The sequence below is a fragment of the Serinus canaria genome, chromosome 4 (assembly GCF_022539315.1).
Source record: "Serinus canaria isolate serCan28SL12 chromosome 4, serCan2020, whole genome shotgun sequence".
Lineage (NCBI taxonomy): Eukaryota > Metazoa > Chordata > Aves > Passeriformes > Fringillidae > Serinus > Serinus canaria.
The window spans coordinates 56,335,131-56,357,505 of NC_066317.1; the positions used below are offsets into that span (position 1 = coordinate 56,335,131).

General features: G+C 36.1%; 2 protein-coding genes across 6 annotated transcripts in view; one reads left to right on the forward strand and one right to left on the reverse strand.

Annotated features, from left to right (window-relative positions):
• PROM1 (prominin 1) overlaps positions 1 to 21,335 on the forward strand; it is a 61,516-nt gene extending 40,181 nt beyond the window's left edge. For 3 of the 5 annotated variants that reach the window (XM_050973478.1, XM_050973477.1, XM_050973479.1), the window contains 19 exons: positions 635 to 852; positions 1,263 to 1,337; positions 2,510 to 2,573; positions 4,343 to 4,502; positions 6,469 to 6,621; positions 7,417 to 7,540; positions 7,961 to 8,064; positions 8,499 to 8,583; positions 9,594 to 9,740; positions 10,009 to 10,080; positions 12,366 to 12,458; positions 13,522 to 13,575; positions 14,991 to 15,071; positions 15,160 to 15,228; positions 15,765 to 15,857; positions 17,031 to 17,146; positions 18,232 to 18,300; positions 20,373 to 20,413; positions 20,640 to 21,335. In XM_050973478.1, coding sequence (XP_050829435.1) covers positions 635 to 852; positions 1,263 to 1,337; positions 2,510 to 2,573; positions 4,343 to 4,502; positions 6,469 to 6,621; positions 7,417 to 7,540; positions 7,961 to 8,064; positions 8,499 to 8,583; positions 9,594 to 9,740; positions 10,009 to 10,080; positions 12,366 to 12,458; positions 13,522 to 13,575; positions 14,991 to 15,071; positions 15,160 to 15,228; positions 15,765 to 15,857; positions 17,031 to 17,146; positions 18,232 to 18,300; positions 20,373 to 20,391 — 1,796 coding nt within the window. In that variant the 3' untranslated portion in view covers positions 20,392 to 20,413; positions 20,640 to 21,335. The remainder of the gene's footprint in view (positions 1 to 634; positions 853 to 1,262; positions 1,338 to 2,509; positions 2,574 to 4,342; positions 4,503 to 6,468; positions 6,622 to 7,416; positions 7,541 to 7,960; positions 8,065 to 8,498; positions 8,584 to 9,593; positions 9,741 to 10,008; positions 10,081 to 12,365; positions 12,459 to 13,521; positions 13,576 to 14,990; positions 15,072 to 15,159; positions 15,229 to 15,764; positions 15,858 to 17,030; positions 17,147 to 18,231; positions 18,301 to 20,372; positions 20,414 to 20,639) is intronic. The other 2 variants (XM_009099632.4, XM_009099638.4) reach the window with 1 other exon arrangement.
• LOC103824290 (complement C1q tumor necrosis factor-related protein 7) overlaps positions 1 to 22,375 on the reverse strand; it is a 395,389-nt gene that overhangs the window by 125,443 nt on the left and 247,571 nt on the right. The gene's annotated exons all lie outside the window — the stretch shown is intronic.

Consider the following 22,375-nt stretch of genomic DNA (forward strand, 5'->3'; position numbering starts at 1 on the left):
AAAATCACAATAAAGCCTTGTGTGATGTGAAGTGCACTTTGTTTTGTAACTTTGTGTATTCTTAGTTGTGTCTGTGTGGTTTTTTGTTTACTGAACACCTGCTCAGTGCTTGGGATTCTTCTCATTTCTTTTGTTTGGTGATTGGGATGGAATCTAAAGCCAGGCAATGTGGAACACTCACTAATGCTTGGCTGATGCAACATAATCTCCTTACCTTTCATCTTGCAGCTATATGATTTGTGAGTTGGATTATAAGGAAAATACTGAAAACACAATTTGATGGATATGAGCTTTTAGTTTTTAATGACCAAGTGTTAAAGTTCTTAAATGAAACCACTGGGGAAGGAGAGGTAGGGAAACAGTAGAAAAGAGGGAAGTGGGTGAAATACCAATAAAAGTAACCTGAGCACATTACTTTCTCTGTGGAAAAGTATAAGTGGTATATTTTTATATGCAGTAAGTACGTGTTCTGTGCTTGAATTTTCTGTGCTAGGATTTTTCTGGGACGGAGACAGTAATTAAATCTGTATTTTTAAGATCATATGATTCATGCATGTTCACTTTCTCTACCTGTCTGTGCCTATAGACTGCTTTCTAACAAAAGGTTTTTTTAAAAAAATTCACATCTTTGCAGCCATCAGAGAAACAAAGGAAGCACTAGAAAATGTGAGTGTCTCTGTAGAGGTTTTGCAGGAGGGAACAGAGAGACTTCATGCAAACTTGACAGATGTTAAAATGCACCTGAGCAACACCCTCAATGACTCTGCCTGCAGTGCAGCTCAGGCTGCCTCAACTTGCAACATCATCAGGAATTCATTAGTTCAACTGAACATCAATGCCAATTTTAGTGGGGTAAGATCTTTTAATAATATTTTTCAGACTCTCTAAGTGAGAATAAGCCCAGTGGTATGTCTGCCATTCAATGGTTTGGTGTGTGCTGTCACTTGTGAGATAAGTGACCTTCCCTTTTTCTGTGTTTTCAGGTAATTCCAGTCACTCTTTTCATCTTCTATGTAGAAAAGGATAAAATGTGGGTCAAGCAGCTGGTTTAAAGTGCTGCTCTGGGCAGTGAAATAATCTTCCCTCCCAAAAATGCTGAGGGTTTAAGCTTTGCTTTTGTACAGCAAAGGTTTCACAAGTGTTTAGGAAGAGTCTCCTAAAGATGACTTTAGTTTCTTTACCCTCTCTCCTAACTTTGAAATATTTACTGAATTAGCAAAACTGCTACTTCGATGTGACTCAGGCGTGTTTTTCCTTCCCAGTTGCCAGGTGTGAGCTTGCAGCTTGCAAAGATCAATGAAGTCCTTAAAATAGACCTTTCTAGTCTGGTTCAAAAGGTATGTTTCTTGACAGATTTTTAAACTCTTAATGAATAAACTGGGATATGTGTATCACTTGACCCCCCCTTGGTTTCTCAAGCAGAATTTTTTTGTTGCCACCTCAACCTGCTTCATGGTTGAATATCCCTCATTGTTTGGCCAGGATTTAACACTTGAAAGTATGAATACAGTGCTTTGTATCTCCAGGATAATACAAATCCAAAATGTTTCACAAGTTGTCTGCTTGAAAGAACAGTCCTTAAAAAATGAAAAGACAGAAACACAGATCCCGTAGTGTGCTCTCTACTTTTTGGTTCAAACTAAAGAAATAAAATATTCCATGGTCTCCTAATTAGTTTTATTGTATTCCAGCTATCTTGAAATATTTATTTCAAATTCTTTATGTGCATATTTACCATCTGGTGCAGTGGACCAAGTATAATAACTATTAGTGTTTTTAGCAAAACTTTATACAAAAACCCTATGATTTTCACCGAGGAAAAGAATGGCTTGGTTTGAGAGGTTGAAAAATCTAGGAATCTGAAAACGTGTGCTAGGATTAGAAGGCACTTTCTGAAACCAATGGCTGTGTGTAGGGGTTGAAACCCCTTCCTGCTTCTGCAGTGATCACGCTTACAGGGAGTAAGGCTTCAGTCCACTGCAGTGGTTTGTCCTTTCTGTCCAAATGAGCTACTGAGCTTGGTCCCAATAGTGTGGACCCCTTCTTTCCCCTTCTCACTGAAGAAAGCATTGCAATGTCTTTAGAGGCAATTGGATTTCTTTATTTGCAATATGGATTTCATGTTTGGAAGGGACAGACTTGGAAACAAGAGATGTTAGGCTGGTACAGAGTAACTCACTTAGTGAATCTTCATCTGTGTGTTTCTGGCTTTTAGATGAGCTATAAGATCTGACAGGCAGCAAAGTTTGAGATCTGTGACTGATTCATGTCTATTTAAATATAGATTCCCCCCCCCAAGGAATATTCTGGAGACCAAGCTGTATCTGAAATATATTTGGAGTTGCTTTTACCTTTTCTAATATGCAGTGGTAAAACCATATTTTTCTTAGTGTTACCATATACATTTTAGTATGTGTATACTTTTGATCCTTAATTAAAAGGGAAAAAAAAACTGAAAACAATTTGACAAGGAGAAACATGCCATAGTTTTTTCACCTGTTTTTCTTAGGGTTATGCAGCATTTAATGATACTCCAGACTTGGTAGTGAATCAAACCAGGAACATTTTATCAGGTGAGGACAAATTATCTTTTCACTTTGTTTAATGTGTTTGTTTTCTTTTATTTGTAATATATTTTTTGAGCTAAATATCATTAAAAATGGAAATGTGAAGCTTAACTAATTTTTTTTAATTTGGTGCCAGAGGAAGAAAAACCACAGAAAGCAACTGTGTCTTGATGAGGACTCTAAATTAAATCTAAAAATAGACCATGTGGTATTTTATTGAGGAGTTTTATCTGTTAGGCTTTTTACTGCTCAAGTAATGAGAAATCTAGTGATCATCTCTTCACACTGATGCTTTTTTTGGTTGAAAAACTAATTTTCTTTGACCAATGTGTTTGTGACATATTTAGGAGTGTGATGTTAGGAAAGCTGACCTTCTCCTGCTGCTGAATTAAAATGTGGTAGATGGTGAAGTGAAAGTCAAATGCGCCTTAAGGATAACTGAAATGTTGTCTCAGGTGTTTTGTTACTTAGGCTTTACACTTTTTGCTCTTTGCCTGTTACCTGCATGGTAGTACAGCATATGTATACTAATCTGTTCTAATTTTTATTCTTGCATTGTGGACCTGTTCTGCATTATATATAAACAGCTGTTCCTTGTAAGTGTTTCTGGTTTGTTTGGTTTTTTTTATTTCCCCTCCTGGGCAAAATATAGCACAGTATAGATATAAGCATAGTGTACTGTGTGAACTTGCCTGTAATGAGCCAGTTTTCTAATATCAGTTTTCTAAAACTGATACTATACTTTTCATTAGGAAATCTAGGGCAGACTTACTCATTTTCCATATTTTAGATGTGTAGACACAGACAAAACATCATAGTTTATCTATTTATAAATTGTTGGGGCTTTGTTTGTATAAAAACATAATTTGAGTTACAAAAGCAAATAAAATAAATAGAAAAAAATTGCTTTTATCTGTAAACTTCTTAAACAGCTGTGATTTATTACATGGTTGAATTTGAGGAGAAATCATCAAAACAGACAAAGGCTCATCCAGTTGTGTGTATAGAAAGAAGGAAGTATTGCCTACCACAAAAAAAAAACCAACCTGTAGTTACACATCTTGCTTTTTCAAGTATGTTTCCAGTTGAAGGAAGGGAAGAGTATAGAGAAACTGCATTTTACACAAAGACATTATGTATAATAAGTGAATTAATCATATCTTTGTATATCTGAAGAGTGTCTATCTAAACTGTAAGCAGAAGGTAGCATCTTTGGTCATAATCTGAGGGGAAAATGGCTTAATGGATTGTTACCTCAGGAGTGTTACTAACTAATTAGAATGAGTTCATTTAAGTAATCTCTTTTAATAAGATTGAAAATAAGTAGTATAGATTCTCAATATAGGCAGTCCAATTTCTGTCACAGTGTTGTATTCCCAAGACATGGAGTTTAATAGATTCTGTTCTTCTCCTTTGTAAACTTGGTGGCTAATTGTCTTGCTCAGTGTTGACATTTGCAAAATTGCATGAAAAGCAAGATTTAGGTTGGCTAGATAAAAAGTGACACATTCATTAAAATGAGAGGAAGGAGGAAGATCTCTGGCTCAATGTCTGCATCTTGAATCATTAAACTGAATGAAATGTGTGCATTTTTAAATGCCGTTGTGCTACTTCAAAGCTTGATGCTTTTGTTGCCTGCTTGTGTTTTCCTCACACTTGTCTTCCTGGCTTGCTTGTTTCATGTGGCAAATGGCTTAATAGCATTTTATAATGTATACATGGAATGTAAATTTCCTCTAAGGATCTGTAACAGTGAAATATGTTTGTTCTTTTAGACATCAAAAGTGTGCTGGAATCCATTGGTTCAAATATTACTACCTTCACAAGAGCACTCCCTGTTCAGAAGATTTTGGCAGATTTGATGGTGCATCTTACACAGAGTGAGGCATATGTTCAAGACTATTTTCCACTAGTGGAGCAGTATGATTTCTACAGGTATGTACAAGTAAGGCAGGACTGAAGTGCTACCTGTTGTTAATACTTTGTATTATTTTAATGTTCTGTAAAGGCAAGTAAACATTAATGATGAACACAGTGAAAGAAAGATGTATAAAGCAGTTGTTTGGTACTGGCATTTTGATAAAAGCAAAAAGCACAGCTAATCAATAATTGGATTGTATAATCCATAACTGGATCAATAACCCCCTCTTGTTTCACCAGAGAGCACGAGGAGGTTTCTACTCTGTAGACCTTCAGGTCTTTTTCAGGAGGATAGATACAGGTGGATGTCAAAGATGTAACACCCAAAGGAACAGCTTATTTCATAATGCCAGGGTGACCTTTTATCTAAGTCTTGTTTCCATTGAGTTGCTGGTGAATTGTGAGGGCAGAGGACCAGAGAGTTATGAGAGCCAATCCATTGTTACTGCACCTTTTGTAGTGCAGAGCAGGAGTAGGACAGATTCTGCTTCACACCTTGTAAATCTTCATGCACCTGTGCTTGTCCCTACTGGTCTTTGTGGTTGATTCTACCTTGAGAAAAACATAGTTCTTGAGACTTTTGTGTTTCTTACAGTTGAGTAACCTCATGTTTTGACTTGTGAAACTTTTCATTTCATGCCATCTGTCTTTGTCCAGATTTAGTAATTTCTGTCCCCAAGCTTATTAAATTCTCCCTACATTTTGTTTGATGCTTTAGTTGACTTTATAATCAATATTTGTTTCTGTGTTTGTGTCATAATTGGTTTCACTGCTACAGTATGTGTGTTGCTGGCTTTAATACATTGATAAATAAAAGTGAACAGAAAACTGAACTTTTAGGACCTTGCTTAGAATCTTACGTTTAGCCCATTTCTTATCTGACAGCTTTTGTAGTGAGCCTTAATTTGACAGATTTCTTGTATGTTCATTGAAGCTCATATTGCATTTAATCAAATAAATATATCATTTTATTCTGCTCCAGGAGAATATATCTCATCAATATGGCACTTAAATACCTGGTTTGTCAAACCTAACCTAACAGTACTTCAAGTTCAAATCAAACCGATAAGCCTGTAGCTGCCCAAATTACTTTCTGTCTGTTCCTTTCTTAATTACAGGTGCATTATTTGTGGTTCTTAATAGGTATCATTTTATAAATATGCCTGTCATCATTCATATTTTTCTTGGCTGTGCATGTTCATTGCAATAATTCTTTTACAGATTTTTCTCTACAAAAGTACAGGGAAGAGATAAGGGAACTTAAAAAATAAAAGCTGAAGAAGTGATAATAGAAGGGAGAAAGAAATGCAGAGGGCATTGGGAGAGAACAAAAGGATAGATATGTAATGTGTGAATAAATGGATATGCTCCAAATACCTGGACACATTGAACTGTTACATGATGTAATTTATAAAAATGAAAGTTCAATTCCTATCCAAGATTTTTCTCCTGATCAAATTCCATTAACTGTTTCATACATTGAAAGCAGTCCAGCACAGACACATAAAGCCTAGGTTTTTACAGCCTTAAATGTAGTTATTTACAATTACAAGCCTAGCACAGTATGTAAAATTGTTAGTAAGCCTCACAGGAAGAGCAACTATGTACTTCACTACCAGTGGCCAGTTCACATTCATAAATTTCTCCATTTATTCATGAATAAATTGCTGTTTGAGCATCTGCTTTGAGTAATTGTTTGCTCCACTTGGAGCACTTTGACACTTCACATGCATTACCTGGGGAACACCTTGTTCCTGTGGTGTGTGTTCCCCAGTCCTTCATAGCAGTTGACTGCAATCCAGTGACTGTGTGCTGGCCCAAAATACATGCTAGTGTAGCAAATACGTGTATCTTTGCTGACACTGGTTGCTCAGACAGAACCATGAGTGGAACATTTGGGAATATAGTATTGCATGGTGTCTCCTGAAGGTCTCAGTCTGTTCCTCATGTGAAACTAAGAACTTTATCTTTTATTCCTTAGGTGGCTGGGTTGTCTCATTCTGTGCTGCATGTTGGTCCTGATTCTGGTCTTTTACTACCTTGGATTGCTGTGTGGCACCTGTGGGTATGATAAACATGCTTCTCCAACAACCAGAGGCTGTATCTCCAACACTGGGGGAAACTTTCTTATGGCGTAAGTTTCACTTACCAGGGAAAAAGAAAATAAGGGTAGAAAGTTGGTTTACTTGAGTTTTTGAAAGATGTAGATATTAAAAGAATTTGGTTTATTACCTAGGTGTATTCTCTGCTGAGAATAGAAATAAGTATTGATCTCACACACTTACATTGAGGGACTTGGGGATTTGGAGTTTTTCTTTCATTGAGGATCACAGCTGAAGGATAAAACCTGAATTAACCATTATAAGGCGAGTGCTGTGGTTAATGAATTTCTGTGCAAGTCCTTTTGGAAAATGCAAAAACTGAGGAAATTCATAACTTTCTAGTAGGCTTGGAACATTTGTTCAAAGTTTCAAAAAAAGCCATGCAAGGAGACAAGAAACACTTGACCTTCTGAGAGTGCTTCTGGATGTTTGGGCTTGAAAAATGCCTAGGAGTGGTTTAATGTCATTTCTGCTGGGTGCAGGAGAAGATTGCATCTGAAAGTCTAAAACTTTTTTGAAAGCACAAGGGAGTTGAATATAAAAAAGAAAATTGTGTGGTATTTTGTCACTTCAATGTAATTCTTAAAACAATCTGCATGCCCAGTGCTAATGTGAGGTTTCAAATGCATTTTAGCTAAAGACTTTACAGGGCTGAAACATTTAGGGTGTTTCAGAGGGCAAGAACATATTTGGAAAACAGAACTGTTTCAACCATCAATCAGTTTTCTTATTTCTGTTATAGCTGCTAACTGTTAGCTTCGCTGTTGCCACATATATATACACAATGTGTTCTTATAAAGCAAGAACTTACTCAACTTCTTTTTCAGTGGTGTTGGATTCAGTTTTCTTTTCTCCTGGGTGCTGATGATTGTAGTGGTGCTCACTTTTGTCACGGGTGGAAATGTAGAAAAATTGGTCTGTGAGCCCTTTGAAGATAAAAATTTATTCAAGGTGAGGTTATTCAAGTTATTAAACAATCAATAGAATCCCCACGAATCCCAAAGGTCTTGTCCTTGTTCTGTAGGGCATATCAGTTTGATAGAATGCTTCAAGTGAATTTGGATCTGGTTTTACTTCCTCCTTACGAACCAAATAGAGACATTCATCCTTTCTTGGTTTAATTTGCTTTCCAGTGTTAATACTGCATGCTTGTCTTCCTTTGGAGACAGAGTTTTCTGATTCAGTTGTTCCTTGGTAATGGGAAGCTTTAATATTCACTTTATGCTCCAGAGAGTTGAACTCACTGATTTTGCTTGTATTTTCGTTAGTGGGTGATAAGCTTAGATGTGGTTATATGTCAAAAGACCACATATGAATAAATACATACTGAAAATTGGAATTATAGTAACATTACTGAATTTTGTCTTCTAGGTTTTGGATACACCTTACTTACTAAATAAGCACTGGAAAAACTATCTTGCTGGCATCATCTTTAAAAATCCAAATGTTAACTTGACTTTTGAAAAAGTGTACAGGTATTAGAGTTATGATTAGCTAAATAAGAACTGAATTAAATCTTATTTTTTATTTAATTCAATTTATACATACTGGTTTTGTGGTATCTTCTATGCTTCCTATTTCGGGCACATCAAAATATTGCATGTTCCAGAAGACATTCTGATTCTAATGATTCTCAAGCAAAACCCATTTGTTCCATATATCTGAGTTACTAGAGATAGTCAGCATACTGCTGTATGACAATATTAGTCAAGCTAATTGATAAAATACTTTGCATCTTTCAGAAATTGTTAATCACTTCTCTTATTGACTGAGCTTCAAAAAATATAATCAGTGTTTTGTTTTCTAAAGGACTGATTTTCTTAGAGTAAGAAAACATTGTTAATCATTCTGTTAATACTTGGTCCTCAAGGTGGTTTTTAGGCTGATCTGTGTATTTCTATTCTTGCAGCGATTGTAAGGAAAACAAAGGAATTTATACTTCCCTTCACCTAGAACATCTGTTTAATATCAATGAGCTTTTAAATATTAGTATGGTGAGTAAAGAAACTATGAATGAGTGCATGGTTCTAAAGGATGTTGCTTTTTTAATGTGCTGATTATAATGTTTGTTTTAACTTAGAAATTTGTGAGGAAGGTTGAGTCTATTTCCAAAGACTGCTTATGGTGTTCAGTGACAGTTTCCTTTTCATTTAACCTGTGTGGGTGTGTTATTCTCTGATTCCAGTCAGATTTATGTTGATCCAGGATATTATACACTTAGGTTCTAAGAATTATTCTGGTATGGTTTTAAGTAGTTGGGTCAAAATAGTCTTTTCAGTTAAGCTGTAATGACTGCACTGTCATTATAGGACTGTACTAATTTTGGGGTTTCCTGTAATAGTTGCCTTCATTACAGCAACCCCTTGGGCTTACATGTTCCATTCTGCCATGTACTGTACCCACCCAATAGATACAGTCCCTGCCCCAAATGATAGACAGTGAAAATGAACAAGGCAGATTCACTAAGAGGGAATGTTATTTTGACTTTCCATGATGGACTAATGGAGGAGGCTGCAAAAGTAGTCAGATTTTCAGATTCCTCAACTATAGCTCTGCAGCCACTGCAGGTAACATGGTTTGGGTGCAGTGCAGAAAGGTTCAGGTATCAATAACTAATCACCTTTAGTCACCACGAAAGGGATTTAGAGGAGTCTCTTGCAGTCCTGTGGCAAAGAGTGTCTGTCCTGGCCACAACTGAGATACTGACTTCTCTGGGTTTCCTTACTGAGGGCCGGGGTAGAACCGAACATTCTTAAAGGATAACATTTCCTAGAGGGATGTTAGTTAGAAAGGAAAGCAAGTAATCCATTTGTATGAAAGAGACCAAGGCAGGTTAGAACATGGCCTGGTGGATTCTGTTCAACTTCATTGAATTAAACTGATGTGAGCAAAAATCAATGTGTGCTTCTTCATGGAAATGAGGAGTTGGCAAAAGCAGGATGCTTTGGGCAGGGACTATAGCAAAATATGTGCTGGTTGCAAACGACTTTCGTTTCTCTCTCAGTATACAGAAGATGTAGCGCTTAAAATTGAACACATTCAGATAAACCTCAGCAAAATCATTCTGCTGGATGAAATTGGGAAGGAGAATCTTCTGAATTTCAGCTCTTCAGGAATAGATGGGATAGACTTTTCAGCATATTTGACAGAGGTGAGACTGTAGTCAGCTACAGACATGACTGGGACAAAACAGACAATAAAATGTTTATTTACCAATGGGCAAAACAGCAAAATCTGCTTATGTGCGAGACACCATGTTTTGGGAGTTCATACAAGTTGTGGAAAAAAGCACTTAAGAAGTCTAAGTTAATAAATAAAAAAATAGAGAGTAGACAGAGTAGGGGATATAGTTAAATGCAAACTGTCTGTAAATAAAATAACAACATACTCCTTTTCTTACTGCTCATATCTTGTTTCAGATCAATAAAAGTGTTACCAAGGTTGATCTTCTCTCATTTGCTAATGATTTAGAAGCAAGAGCAGACCAGCTGGTAAGTCCAATTCAGCAATATAATAATACATAAAATATATCATTTATATACCATATAAGTATAAACACATAGCATGGTAGATTTTATATGGGAGAATTTTTGTACTTCAGACATTCACTCACATGCTACAATGTCATGTAAGGAAAAATATTGAAGAACAGTGTTGTATATGAGCTGTATTTTAAATTGCTAATTATTGATTTTTGTGTATTCTTTTATGCTTTGAAAATGTTTTTTCTTAAATTCCACTCTATGCTTGAGCAGTGAGGGGAATGCTCCATTTCAGTATTTCCTATTTCCTATTACATTTTAGGGTCCCAGTTGGAAGGAAAATTGGTTAGATGCAAAATTAATACTGTGGCAGCTTGTAAGGACTGTGATGAGAACTGGAGCTCCATTGTGGAGGGAAAATGCACAAAAGAAACTGTCCTATCTGAAGGGCTTTTTGAATGCAGGACAGTGGTCAGAGGGTATTGCTACAACATTGCCCACAAAAGGATCTGCAAGTGGCACAGATCCGTGTTGACAGTGACTGTTCAGTTGATCTGTTTGTTATGCATGTCCAGGTCAGGTCATACTCACTTTTCAGATTGAGGGTCATGGTTTGGATGAGCTCAAGACAGATTTCCTGCGCTGCAGTGCAGGAGGAAGAGTTATGTTGCACATGTGCAATTGCTTGGATCACTGAGGGACACAGCAGAGTGAGACCACCTTGTTTGGAATGTATCAGATATCCATCCCTCCTCAAGAAGGAGAGCACTAGGGGAGGCTCCTGGTTTGTGTCTTGCATCATTCAGTCATACTTGTTCTGGGTATTTTGTTGGATGAAGGGTTTTCCCTGCCACAGGTGCACTCATGTCAAGGTTAGACTCTGGCTTTAAGTGAGACCTGGGGTTCTTTGAACACAGTTCCATTAAGGAAAGTGAATTCTGCTGGTAGGTTCCTTTCACTGTTTTTTGTAGAGGACTCCTAAGGAAGCATCAGAATTAAGAATAGATCAGACAGAGTAATTTCTTCATATAAAGGAAGAATTGTGCAAATAAGTAAATGTGTTCACTGTTACAGTGTATGTTTTTATTTCTTCCTTTAGCTGCTATCTCGTGTAATCTGTGAGTTGTCTTTTAAAAAGAGGCCAAAACCCCAATAATACAATGTATTGTAAAAGTTAGATTATTTTAAAAAATGGTACTGCTTTCCAATGATATTTTATTATCTCCGATTTTACTAGTAATAGCTCTTAGAACCAATCAGAAAACCCCTAAAAACTTATGGAATTCATTAATTTTGAATGTCCAGTTTGCATCTTTTGGCACCTGACACAAAACTGAATGTAGCTTTTTAGACTGAAAGTAGCGAATGGAATAAAACCTGGATCAAGCCAAGAGGTCAGGATATAGAGGAGTAAGCAATACAACCAACATGTGGTGTTAGGTAAATGAATTCACTCAGTACAGGAGATGAAGTATCCTGAAACTGCTCAGTGACCCAGCTGAGTGCTCACATGAACACTTCACAGGAAGCAAACACATCTCTGAGCACTGAGGTCTGCCATTGTTACACATCCAAAATGGAGTTAGCAGTATGTATTCAGTGTGTATGCAGGGAAAAAAATGGTTTTGCCACCAAAAGGAAACGGAAAATAAATTTATATCAGAGAGTAAAACCAAATTTTACAGTATTTGGCAATGGGTATGAGCTCCAGACAAGCATTTGGACTTGAAAATCAGAGCAGAAACTCACATCTTCTGGCTGAAAGGTGGGAGCCACAAAAATAAGAAATAGCCTTCACAGGTGCCTTTCCAAGTGACTGGCTGAAAATACTTAAAATTCTGTGCCTCTCACAAAGCAAAGGGTGCCTCAGGGTGATGTCCACATTTCCAAAACAAAAGCAAGTACCCATGACTGGGAGATGCTTGTCCCAGCTGGGGTGCAGTGCTGCAGGGTTCTTGCAGTCAAGTTTGTGGTGAGTGCAAGGGAGATGTGCTCACTCTTCTGTATTTAAAATGACTTGGTGCATCATGTGAAAATTCTCTTAAATTAAATCTGTCCTGATAATGTTATAGCCAGATAAGCAAGGTATTATATCTGGTTTGATTGCTGAGGTTTGAATTATTAATACAGTGATTTTTTTTTTTTCCCCCTCCTTGTGTTGAGGAATTCAGTTTGTCATACCCCATTTTTAGCATGAGCTGTTCTGGAGTGGATGTGTAACTTTCATTGTTTTTTTGCTTTGTTGGAAAGCTTTGAGGTTATTGAACAATAGTGCATAATTGCATTTTTTGCAGCCAAAAGGAGCCCTGGAAAACGCCTTAAAAGGACATGCAAACAACATTCGAATGATTCATAACCAGCAAGTTGTTCCACTGGAGCAAGCTATGGTAAAACATTAAAGCAATACTGAAACATACTTGTAGAAAATGCAAATCTCTAAATATCTTAAAGAGCTTTGAAAGCTGGACTTCTGTAAGCACAGGTTGTGTCAATGAGGAGTAATCTGGCTAAAGTACATGTTTAATAAGTTAGTAAGTTTTCTTACTTAAAATGCTGCTGTTTTATAATGCTGTCTAAAATAATGGCCTTTTCCCCATTTTTTCCTATAGCTATTTGTGATTATATCTGAATAGAAGAAGCAGGGGAGAACCTTACAAAACTCTTAACTCTAAAACCCCCATAAGCACTCATTTTCTTTTTTTGCTTGTCAGTGGTCTTTAAGAGCCATTATCACTTTGACACTTTATTTCTTGGAGTTAGCAGTCACCTAACAGTTTTGGAATTGCGAACTCCTGGGAGTACTATGTAGAGCCAAAATCTTCTTTATTGATGCTGTGAAAGCTGCAAAAGAGCTGCTTCTGCCTGATTTTGACACAGTCTTATGTAGTGTCAAGCTGTGACTCTCCTGCATGTTAGGGGTTGCTTTTTCCTCCACATATCATGAAGACTTCTAGTTTATCCTAGCATCTGATATTGTGTGTCTGTACCACTTACAGAAATATACTAGGTCTTCTGGTCCCCTCTGATTCTATGCTGTTCTTTCCTAATTAACTCCTAATTATTCTCATCTCTTTTTTCTTTTACAAAACTGACTGTCAAGAAATATGTTAAAGCTAGGGTAAGTGCTTTTTCCCTTCAGAAATTGCACAATATAGAATTCTCTGAACATTTGGGTCTGAGTTTAACTGTTCCATCTTCCTTCCAATCTTACGTAGTTCATTGCATCTAACTTTAATTAAATCAGTGCTTTTGGTGAACTACTGATTCAATGATTAAACCCACAATGTGTTAATTTTGATGCAGCTGTTGTTACTGTTGTGTACAATGTGATTTGTAATACTAATAACAAAATAATCTGTAGAATATCAAAGCATGAATATAAGCTTAAAACAGGTAGGCTCTTACCTCTAATAAGTACTTGAAGCATTTTTTCTCCCTCCTTTCTAATAGAGCACTTTAAATCAGAGCATTAGGTTACTGAAGAGGACATCATCTGAACTTATGGTAAGCTTTTCTTTCTGGTAATAGGAGCATTTTTGTGTTTTAAATCCTTCTGCCACATCTGCAGGGCATAAATTTTCAGCATAGTTTTCTTCTATATCCAGCTGTTCCATTATTGCAAGAGATTGTAATGCATTGAGGAAGTAATAAGGATTTTGATCTCTCTTCTGCGTAAAGGAAATAAAAAAAAGAAAATTTGGGATGGGTTTGGGAGTATGAATTGTAAACTGAGCTGTCAGGTGATAAAATAGGTTTCAGTACCAGTCTATGTAGTGTGTTATTCATTTTCCTCAAAATGTAGGGATTTCTTTTCTAGAGTTCTTGAAAGCAAAACCTGGGGGGAACAACCACAAAACATGATGCAAAAGTACAACTGACATAAGAGAGCTGTGTGATTCACATCCTTAACCAGCTTTTGTTCCATGCCCAGCTCCCACTGGGGTCTGTTTCCTTAGGTTTTACTCAGTACGTTCCTGCTTCTGCACGCTCAGCCTTGCTCTGGGATCCTGGATCTGTAGAGAGGCTTTTCCAGGGCAGCCCACATTTCCCCTCCAAGTAGTTCCTGCACCACAGTGAGACCAGCTGGCTTCACTCTGCCAGAGAGAGCAGCAGGATGATTGCTTTCCTGGAAGTAAAGCTTTCAGCCACCAGCCTGCCTTGGCTCTGGCAGCAAGAATACAGCCACACTAGTAGCATAGTCATAGTCTCAAGAGCTTTATGGGCCATACCTACTTCAGTGCTTCTGATTACAGTTTTCACCCATCCACAGCAGCAGAGCAGCTAGGCATCTGTTAGAATCTGTGATTTGAAACTGGGTGAGGAGGGAAGAAGCCATGATATAAGATGTTTATAAGAAAGGGATGGTGTTTGACTCTAAAAGTATATTTAAGAAACATCTCTACATTTTCAAGCTCTGTGTACACTGTCCTTTGTGTGTGTTCTGTGAGAGAATTTATGGGGGTGTGAAAAAATATCTCAGTCCTTCAGGTAGTTGATTAGAGGCATATTGTGGCTGTACAGAATCCTACTTCAGTCATCAAGAGTTGTTGTGATGCTATATGGCCCACTGTTTTCTTCCTGTGCAGTTGGTGTGTCTGTAGTGTATATATAGACATCAATTTAAGGAAAGAGAGTGGAAGATAAAACTTTTCCTAGTATATAAGTTAGTTATGTAGGTTCCAGGAAAAGATACCACAGCATAACCACTGACTCATCCTTTTTCAGAATGAGACAATATTGAGATGATCATGAGTCCTTAGGCAGGCTCATGTTCTGTCTGTAATTGCATTTTTTGTCAGGTTTTGACAAGACAGTGACACTGGTTTATCAAGAGAGTAGGTTCCTGGCAGTGGCCATAGAGCCATTGCAACAGCCTGAAGGGGATTTGTTTATATTAAACACCATCTCTTCCTGTCCAGGTTAAGGTGAAAAATGTCATTAGTGCTGTTAATGCTGCCCAGGATCTCATAAATAACAATGCTTCCCAAGTTATTGTCCAGGTAAGCTCTGTTTGATCAAAATACATTAATTTATGATGTCACAGAGCTAGAGCTTAATTTGCTTTTGTTCTCTTTGATCTGGTCCTAGGAGACAAAAAAGTACATGGATACCATAATTGGCTACTTTGAGCAGTACACTGAGTGGGTCAAGGAGTCGGTAAGGTGCATTTACTTTATTGAGAGAGGCTGTGTTTAAAAATAAGAAAGCTAAACACTATTAGTAACAAAATCAATATTAATAATAATGTTAGTTTGATAGTGTGTTTTATCGTTTCAGGTTTTAATACATTTGTACTTACTGTGAGTGGGAAAATCAGTCTCCTACAGTTTTGTTGCATTTACAGAATGGAAATGATGAGTTGTATTGGTAGAAATGCAGTGCAAACTTACCAGTATCATTTTCAGGGCTAGCCTGAAATCTACCATTTGTGCCAGTGCTTCACTCAACCTGACCCTGCATAGTTCAAATTGATGTGGTTTGTATCTTGTTTTATTTTTCTGTCTTCAGCTGCAGCCTTTGAGAAAGTAAGCTGATGCTTAAAGGCTTTCTGTTGATAGCATATCCTACTGTTATTTATTTTTAAGTTAGAAATATTTTTAAATAACAATTTAGTGAACTGTAACTTAAGAAAACGTAGAGATTCTTATTTTATTCTGTTAGATACATAAGACTGTAATTCGATTTTTTTTCAGATATCTATGGAAGTAGCGGCATGCAAGCCTATTGCCAATGTGATAGATACAGCAGTAGATATTTTTTTATGCAGCTATATAGCTGATTCTGTGGTAAGAAACATTTTTTTTCTCAGACTTGGGGCATCAAGGGGATAATTCTTTCAAGATACATCTGTGTTTAATTATTCTGGCTCTACTATTCTGAAGTAAGATAATAAAGTATCACATACAAAGTTATGCGAGGAGAATGTTCTGATTTGGATCAAGTCCAAAGACAAACCAATACTGGACTTTCTGGATTTTCAGTAAACTTAAGCCTCTATTTGCAAGAATTCTGTAAAATTAACTGATTCTGAAACATCTTGAAATGGAGAATGGAAAATCATAAAGATCTGAAGCTTCATTTGTAACTGTTGCTAACTTAGAAGGGTGAGATGTGGGCAGGAAGCAAGTAGAAAATACCGAGGAAAAACTTTTTCAGGTATCTTTCCTGAAATCTAGAAAACCTGTATAATTTTTTATTACTAGACTTCTAGCAGACAGAGCTTGATTAATTTCTGTATGTTGGAGACATTGAGCATGACTTGTAGCAGGATAGAAGGGAAATACTGGCTTTTTCATCTTGCCAAAAGGACTTTGAAAGAAGACAGCATGCATTAAAAGTAAAGTAAGAGGCCATGTGCCTGGAAGGTACCTAAAAGGCCTCCTAAACTATTACTTAGCTTTATGGCACATCAGATCCTAATCACACTACCAGTAATACATGCAATCATTCAAGCCAAAACACTCTGGCCTTGATAATGCTTAACCCTGAAATGTTTAATTTTGGTGATGCTTAACCATGAAAACCTGCTAATCTATGTTGTACTCATGGATTAGCTCAGACATTACAGAGCTGCTGTTCTCCTTTTTGGAGCCATTACCCCTCTGGTGAGAGATGGACCATGATTTCCCTGATGATAGAACTTAGCTGAGTCACTTGGAAGTCAAAATGCCTCCAGCCAATACAAATCAAATTTGAAAAATCATCATTTTAACACCAGGTGATAACTCAGTTCAACTGTATAATAATGAAATTAGTTACACAAACAGGGGTGCAGTTTGCAAGTTATGAAGTGCCTTAAGAAAGTGCTGGAAACTCATATTTTGACAAAAACTGCAAGAACTAATTTCTACTGTGTTCTTTTGGGACCATGGTTAGAATATCAAGCAGGGGTTCGGTACATTACGGATTAATTTTCTCCATGACCTTTTTTCTTTATTTTTCTATTGCTTTTATTTCAGAATACCTTCTGGTTTGGTTTGGGAGGCTCTTCAATGTTTCTAATTCCTGCCATAATTTTTGCTGTAAAACTCTCTAAATACTATCGTAGGATGGATACAGAGGATGTTTATGATGAGTAAGTATATATTCCAAAATAAACTAAATGGCAAATGGATTAAAATGTTTTTCCTAGTGTTTCACATGAAGGCTCTATAATTCTTAAATCTGTGCTGCCAGATTAAAACTGCATGTTCATGTGTAATGCTGCAGGTTTGTCAGTGCCTGCAAAGTGCTTCATGCAGGTGACGTTTGATAGCCTTGACTTGCCCTGAGGGCAGATATTTCTGGCTCTGACTTGGAGAATCTTATGCCAGAATGAGGTCTTTAGAGCTTTGTGAGCACCATTTATATAAATAAGTTCCAACTGTGCAAGTTATTAGCTTTTCTAAGTAACCTGTTAAACTGAATTGTTGCCTGATTTGTAGTCTCCTTTAATTAATTATTTGCTTTCTTGCTGTCCTAGTTATTCCTAACCAGTCTTTCCTTTTTCAATTGCAGTTCCTCTGTCTCAGGGACTTGGCATTTTACTTTATGATAACTATTCTTACGTATTTTCCTATCAGTTTTTTTACTGTTTTCTTTTCTGCTCCTTGTTTTGCTCATTGTTCAGTTAGCCTGTGCGCTGCATTTCTCCCATTTCATAGTGATCGTTTTTCATTGCACATTCACAAGTCAGTAGAGCAGAAACAGGCATGTACAGCTGAAATTACTCACCAATTAGAGTCTAGTTAATTACTCCTCCTTTTCTGTGTTTTTTAGTTTTGAAAATATACCCATGGAAATGTAAAACTTTTGCTGATATTTATTGAAATTATTTTATTAATATGGGAGGATTTATATTTTTAATGTAACTTGTTACTTCAAAAGAGGTAACATGTTCTGTTTCTCCAGACTTGATAGATTATATTAGAGTCACCAACTGAACAAGAATAGAAAAATAATTAATTGGTTTTTGGAGAATATAAAAATTATATAAAATGTAAAGTTATAATCATACCATAACTCTTGAATGTTACAAAGAAAAAGTTCTATTCTATTGTACAGACACAGTTTATCTTTGCATATAATACCATCATCCATTTACATGTCTTAGAAGCCATATTGTGCATAGTGCATCTTATAGTTAACATGGTCTTTCTTGGTGTATTTATTTTATTACAGTACAGAAAATGGTAATAATGGTTATCATAAAGAGCATTTATATGGTATACACAATCCTGTTTTTACAAGGTAAACCAAGTCTGAAACTGCATGCCTTCATGTGTCCTTACTTCAGCTTCTCTTTTAATCACATTTCAAATTTTCTTCATGCTTTAAAGTGAATCTCTTAATTCTCTGGGTTTTTTTTTGCATGATTATTCACTATAGCAAATGCTGTATAATGTATATTTCTCAAATATTCTTTACATGACACCAGGTATAGAAGTACTTTCCTGCACTTTAACAAAGTAATTGCTAAATTTGATCTTAAAATCCAGGTCATGAGGTATTTAGTCAGCACAGTGGTTGGTCCTAAATTGACAAACCTATTAAAATGCTCTCATAGCAGATGAAAGTGATAGGATGGAAATGCATCCTGAGTAGTTTTATTTTTTAAATGGTGAGAAGAGATCTCCTGTGTAAAAGGCAAGTGTTTCAGGTATGCAGGAAGCATGAACATAGAAAATGGGTGTTTGTTTGTGCGTGGGTAGGGCTAGAATGTAGAAGAAGCTCAGGTTATGTTCAAAAGAGGGAGGATGTTTGGTTTATTTTCTGCCTCTGCAGCTTCTATGCTATAAAACATGAGCTAGTTGTAAGACTCAGTTTCTAGGGGGATAATACTCTATATCCCACAGCTTCATTATTTGGTTTTGTAAAATTTGCAAGTTGCTTAAGAACAGTTTAAATTTGTGATTGAAATCTATAGCTCACTGTGCCTTACTTTGCAGCCTCATGACTGATTGTATAGATTGAATATTTATAGAGAAGGTACCACAGTGCTTTAAATAACAGGCGAATAGAGAGAGCTCAAAGTTTGGGTCTTGACAGAGTTCGTGATTACATCTGATGATGATGATTATGATTATGAGGATGGCCATTACTATTATTTAGGACTGTATTTTACAGTAATTAGTTACTGGCCAAATCTTCATTCATTATCTCCTTCTGAAGGAAGTCTTTATAAAACAATAGTTTTAGTGATATTTGTGGTCACAATTGTTGTAGTCTGTTCTGCAGCTTAGTGGTGCTTATTCCCCAAATTAACTGACGAGGAGTTTAAGTCCAAAAAACTCTCCACTGCCATATCTAAGGACTCTCAGTTTTAAGGGCTTCCAATATCTTATATAAGAGAAAATGAATTATTTCCCAGGCCTTAGAACTCCTTTTCTGATCTTTGAATCTTTAATATGACTGTTAATGTTCTTGAGGTTCATAGCATGTTTTCTTACGGTATTTCAGTCATTGATAAATAGTTTAATTCAGCATTGCTGAACAACCTAAAAATTACTAGCATAAAATAATCTTTTACACAAAGATCCACTAGTTTAGTCCTGACTTATTTTGATAAAATGCTAAATTCAGTTTGATGCAGTGCTGTCTTCTGATGTGCTAACGAAGGTAATTTGAAAAACTGCTAATTATGGCATACATGCTTTGAATTTCTCAGTATGGCATTCCCATATGAATAAAATCAAATTTCAGCATACTCTGCTTTTATGCTATCCTTGATTTTTCTCATTTCCTACAAATTATTTTTGGATATACTTTGAGAGATATGGCTTTGAATAGATTCCTGTACACCTATATTTTGCACGTTTAAAGAATGCCATAGGATTGGGGTTTTTTATCCCTCAAAATCAGCTGGATAATTTTGCTGAAAAGAGATGCAAATATTTTTCTAACACTAAGATATCTAAGTACAAGTAAGAGCTACATGAGGTGTATGTTTCTCATACAGGTATTTTTATATTCATGTCAAAGACACAAATAACCTCAAATGCAGCCACCATTTTTGTGAGCGCAAAACATGAGGCTGGATTAAATTCACAACAGAGGGGTGTTGAATAGGCAATCCAGGTATTTATTTCTACAATGAAACAAAAATAACCTGAAAAGTTGGTGGAGAAAACCATGAATCTATTTCCTCTTGTTTCAAAAATACTTGATTAAATGAGTAAAACATTGAGACTGTCTTAGGCCAGCTGAGCTTGTCTCAGCTAAGTTAGACACAGTATTTCTATTGCATTTGTGGATAAAAGAAAATGATGGGTTTATTTTATGGTTTTTTATGTTTTTTTTTTTTTCTTCTTTTTCTCATGTAGCTCTGTGGAACAGTGGTAACACATACTGGAAATGTTGAGGGGTAAGTAATAAACTTAAACCAATTCTAGACCTGTTATTATTTTACTGGTTTAGGAAGGCTGCTCTGATTGCTGCAACAGGAGTATGCTGTGAGGTCTAAAACCAAGAAAAGTTACTCAGTCATATTGATGTTTGTATTAAAATCTGTCCCTTCATTCTGTTTAAATTACATAGAAATTCAGTCTTTATAAACTTTTTCCTGAATTGTTTTTTGTTCTTATTTCCAGGCTATATAAATGAGGCTCAAGACTCTTCTGTGGGAGTACATCATTGTTCTTCCAAGTGTATTGGCATTTCCATTCATCTGACAGATCCTGAGCCACTTGTTTTATGTCAGCTGTACTGTAAATCCCAAATGTACTATTGAATGTTATGCCATAAACTACTGTACAGAATATTTTGTGATCAGGGCACTGCCTCTCAAATACCACTGTTCAAGGCTTGGATTAAAATGTTTTTTTGGTTTTTTACTTTTTTACACTGGGCTTTGTACCTTACATCACAGTATATAAATTAATTAGATGAACAGCCTTTGCCTAGCAATTCTCTTAAAATTGTTCAAGTTCTTACCTTAAATTGTTGATTTGTGTTGAATACAGTACATACACGTTTACATAAAAATACATTTTGTATACCAGAGACTTTTGTATATACATTTTTCTTAAAACTTCTAAGTGTTTAGTTAAGATTTTAATATTGTATAATACTCTTCACAATTGAATTTACCAGCATGATCAGTGTTGCTATTTGGTGCTCCTGAATGACTACATTGGACTAAATTTGGATTGTAATGGGGTCCACAGTGTCTCTTTGTGTGTCTGAGCAGCTCAGTCGCAGTTTTGTTTTCTCTCCCCCTTTTTTTTTTTCTCTTTTCCTAATTATTTAATATTTGGTGGGTTTTGCTGTATAGACCTGAAAGGGACTTTTTGGAGAAGTTTGTTTTTAAACTTTGGGTGGGAGGGCTGGGGGTGTGTGGGATGCATAATATAGTGAAAAAGCTAAGCTTTCTAGAGTTCAGTAGTACTCAGAGCATGAGGGATGTCCTATGTTGGCAATTTTTGGAATGCTTTACATTCTCTATCTTCCTATTCTTCTTTCACACCCACTTCTGTAATGTCCTTAATAGTATCACTGTGGCTCTTTTGGAGGCAGTGGTAGTATTTTTGCTAAATAATACTATACTGTGATTTACAATATTGAAATTCAAATCTGTTTAGCAATTGGAGTTAACATTTGTACTGTTGGAGTTATTTCACCGAATTTAGGCATATGGTTGAATTGCTGAATTAGTTAACAGTAGACTTTATCAACAAGGCCAAAACTCTGTTACCAGTGTAAAACCTTCTGGCAGGTGAAGTAGTCAATACATTGATCTAAAATAGTACCTCTTCATCTATCAGTATTGTTAACTTTGTTTCAAACAGGGTTCATTGTCTTGAAGTAGAGATAATCCTGTACATCATTATTATAATTTTAAAGAAATGCTGAAAAATGATACCAGTCTTTAATCCGGAATAACCTTAAATTTTTCATTTTTATGTCATAAATGGAAATATTTCTAATTGACAGTATGTAGCATATGTGTATATGTAATGTTCAGAATTGCAGATTTTTAAAAGTTTCTATTTTTAATTTGAGAAAATATTCCCAGTTCATTTAAATAAAAAATATCTTGCTTAACTACCTTATGTTTGGTTCTCCCTTGTTTTGTTGAGGAGACATCTCTCAGAAGAGCTGCACAGAGTTAAAATCTTATGAGAGTGAATTTCTTTACTCTGATTAAAAATCTTTGCTACATTTGAGTTTTGCTTTTGCAGCAGGAAGGACTGAAAGGGCTTTGACTCTGGATGAGGGAGTTTCCAACTTCCCCCCAGAATGTGAATTATGCAAAGATGGTAGGATTCAAGCTGTGAGCTGTGCAGGATACCTGTTTCTGTATGGCACTGGCAGCAGAATTAAACAT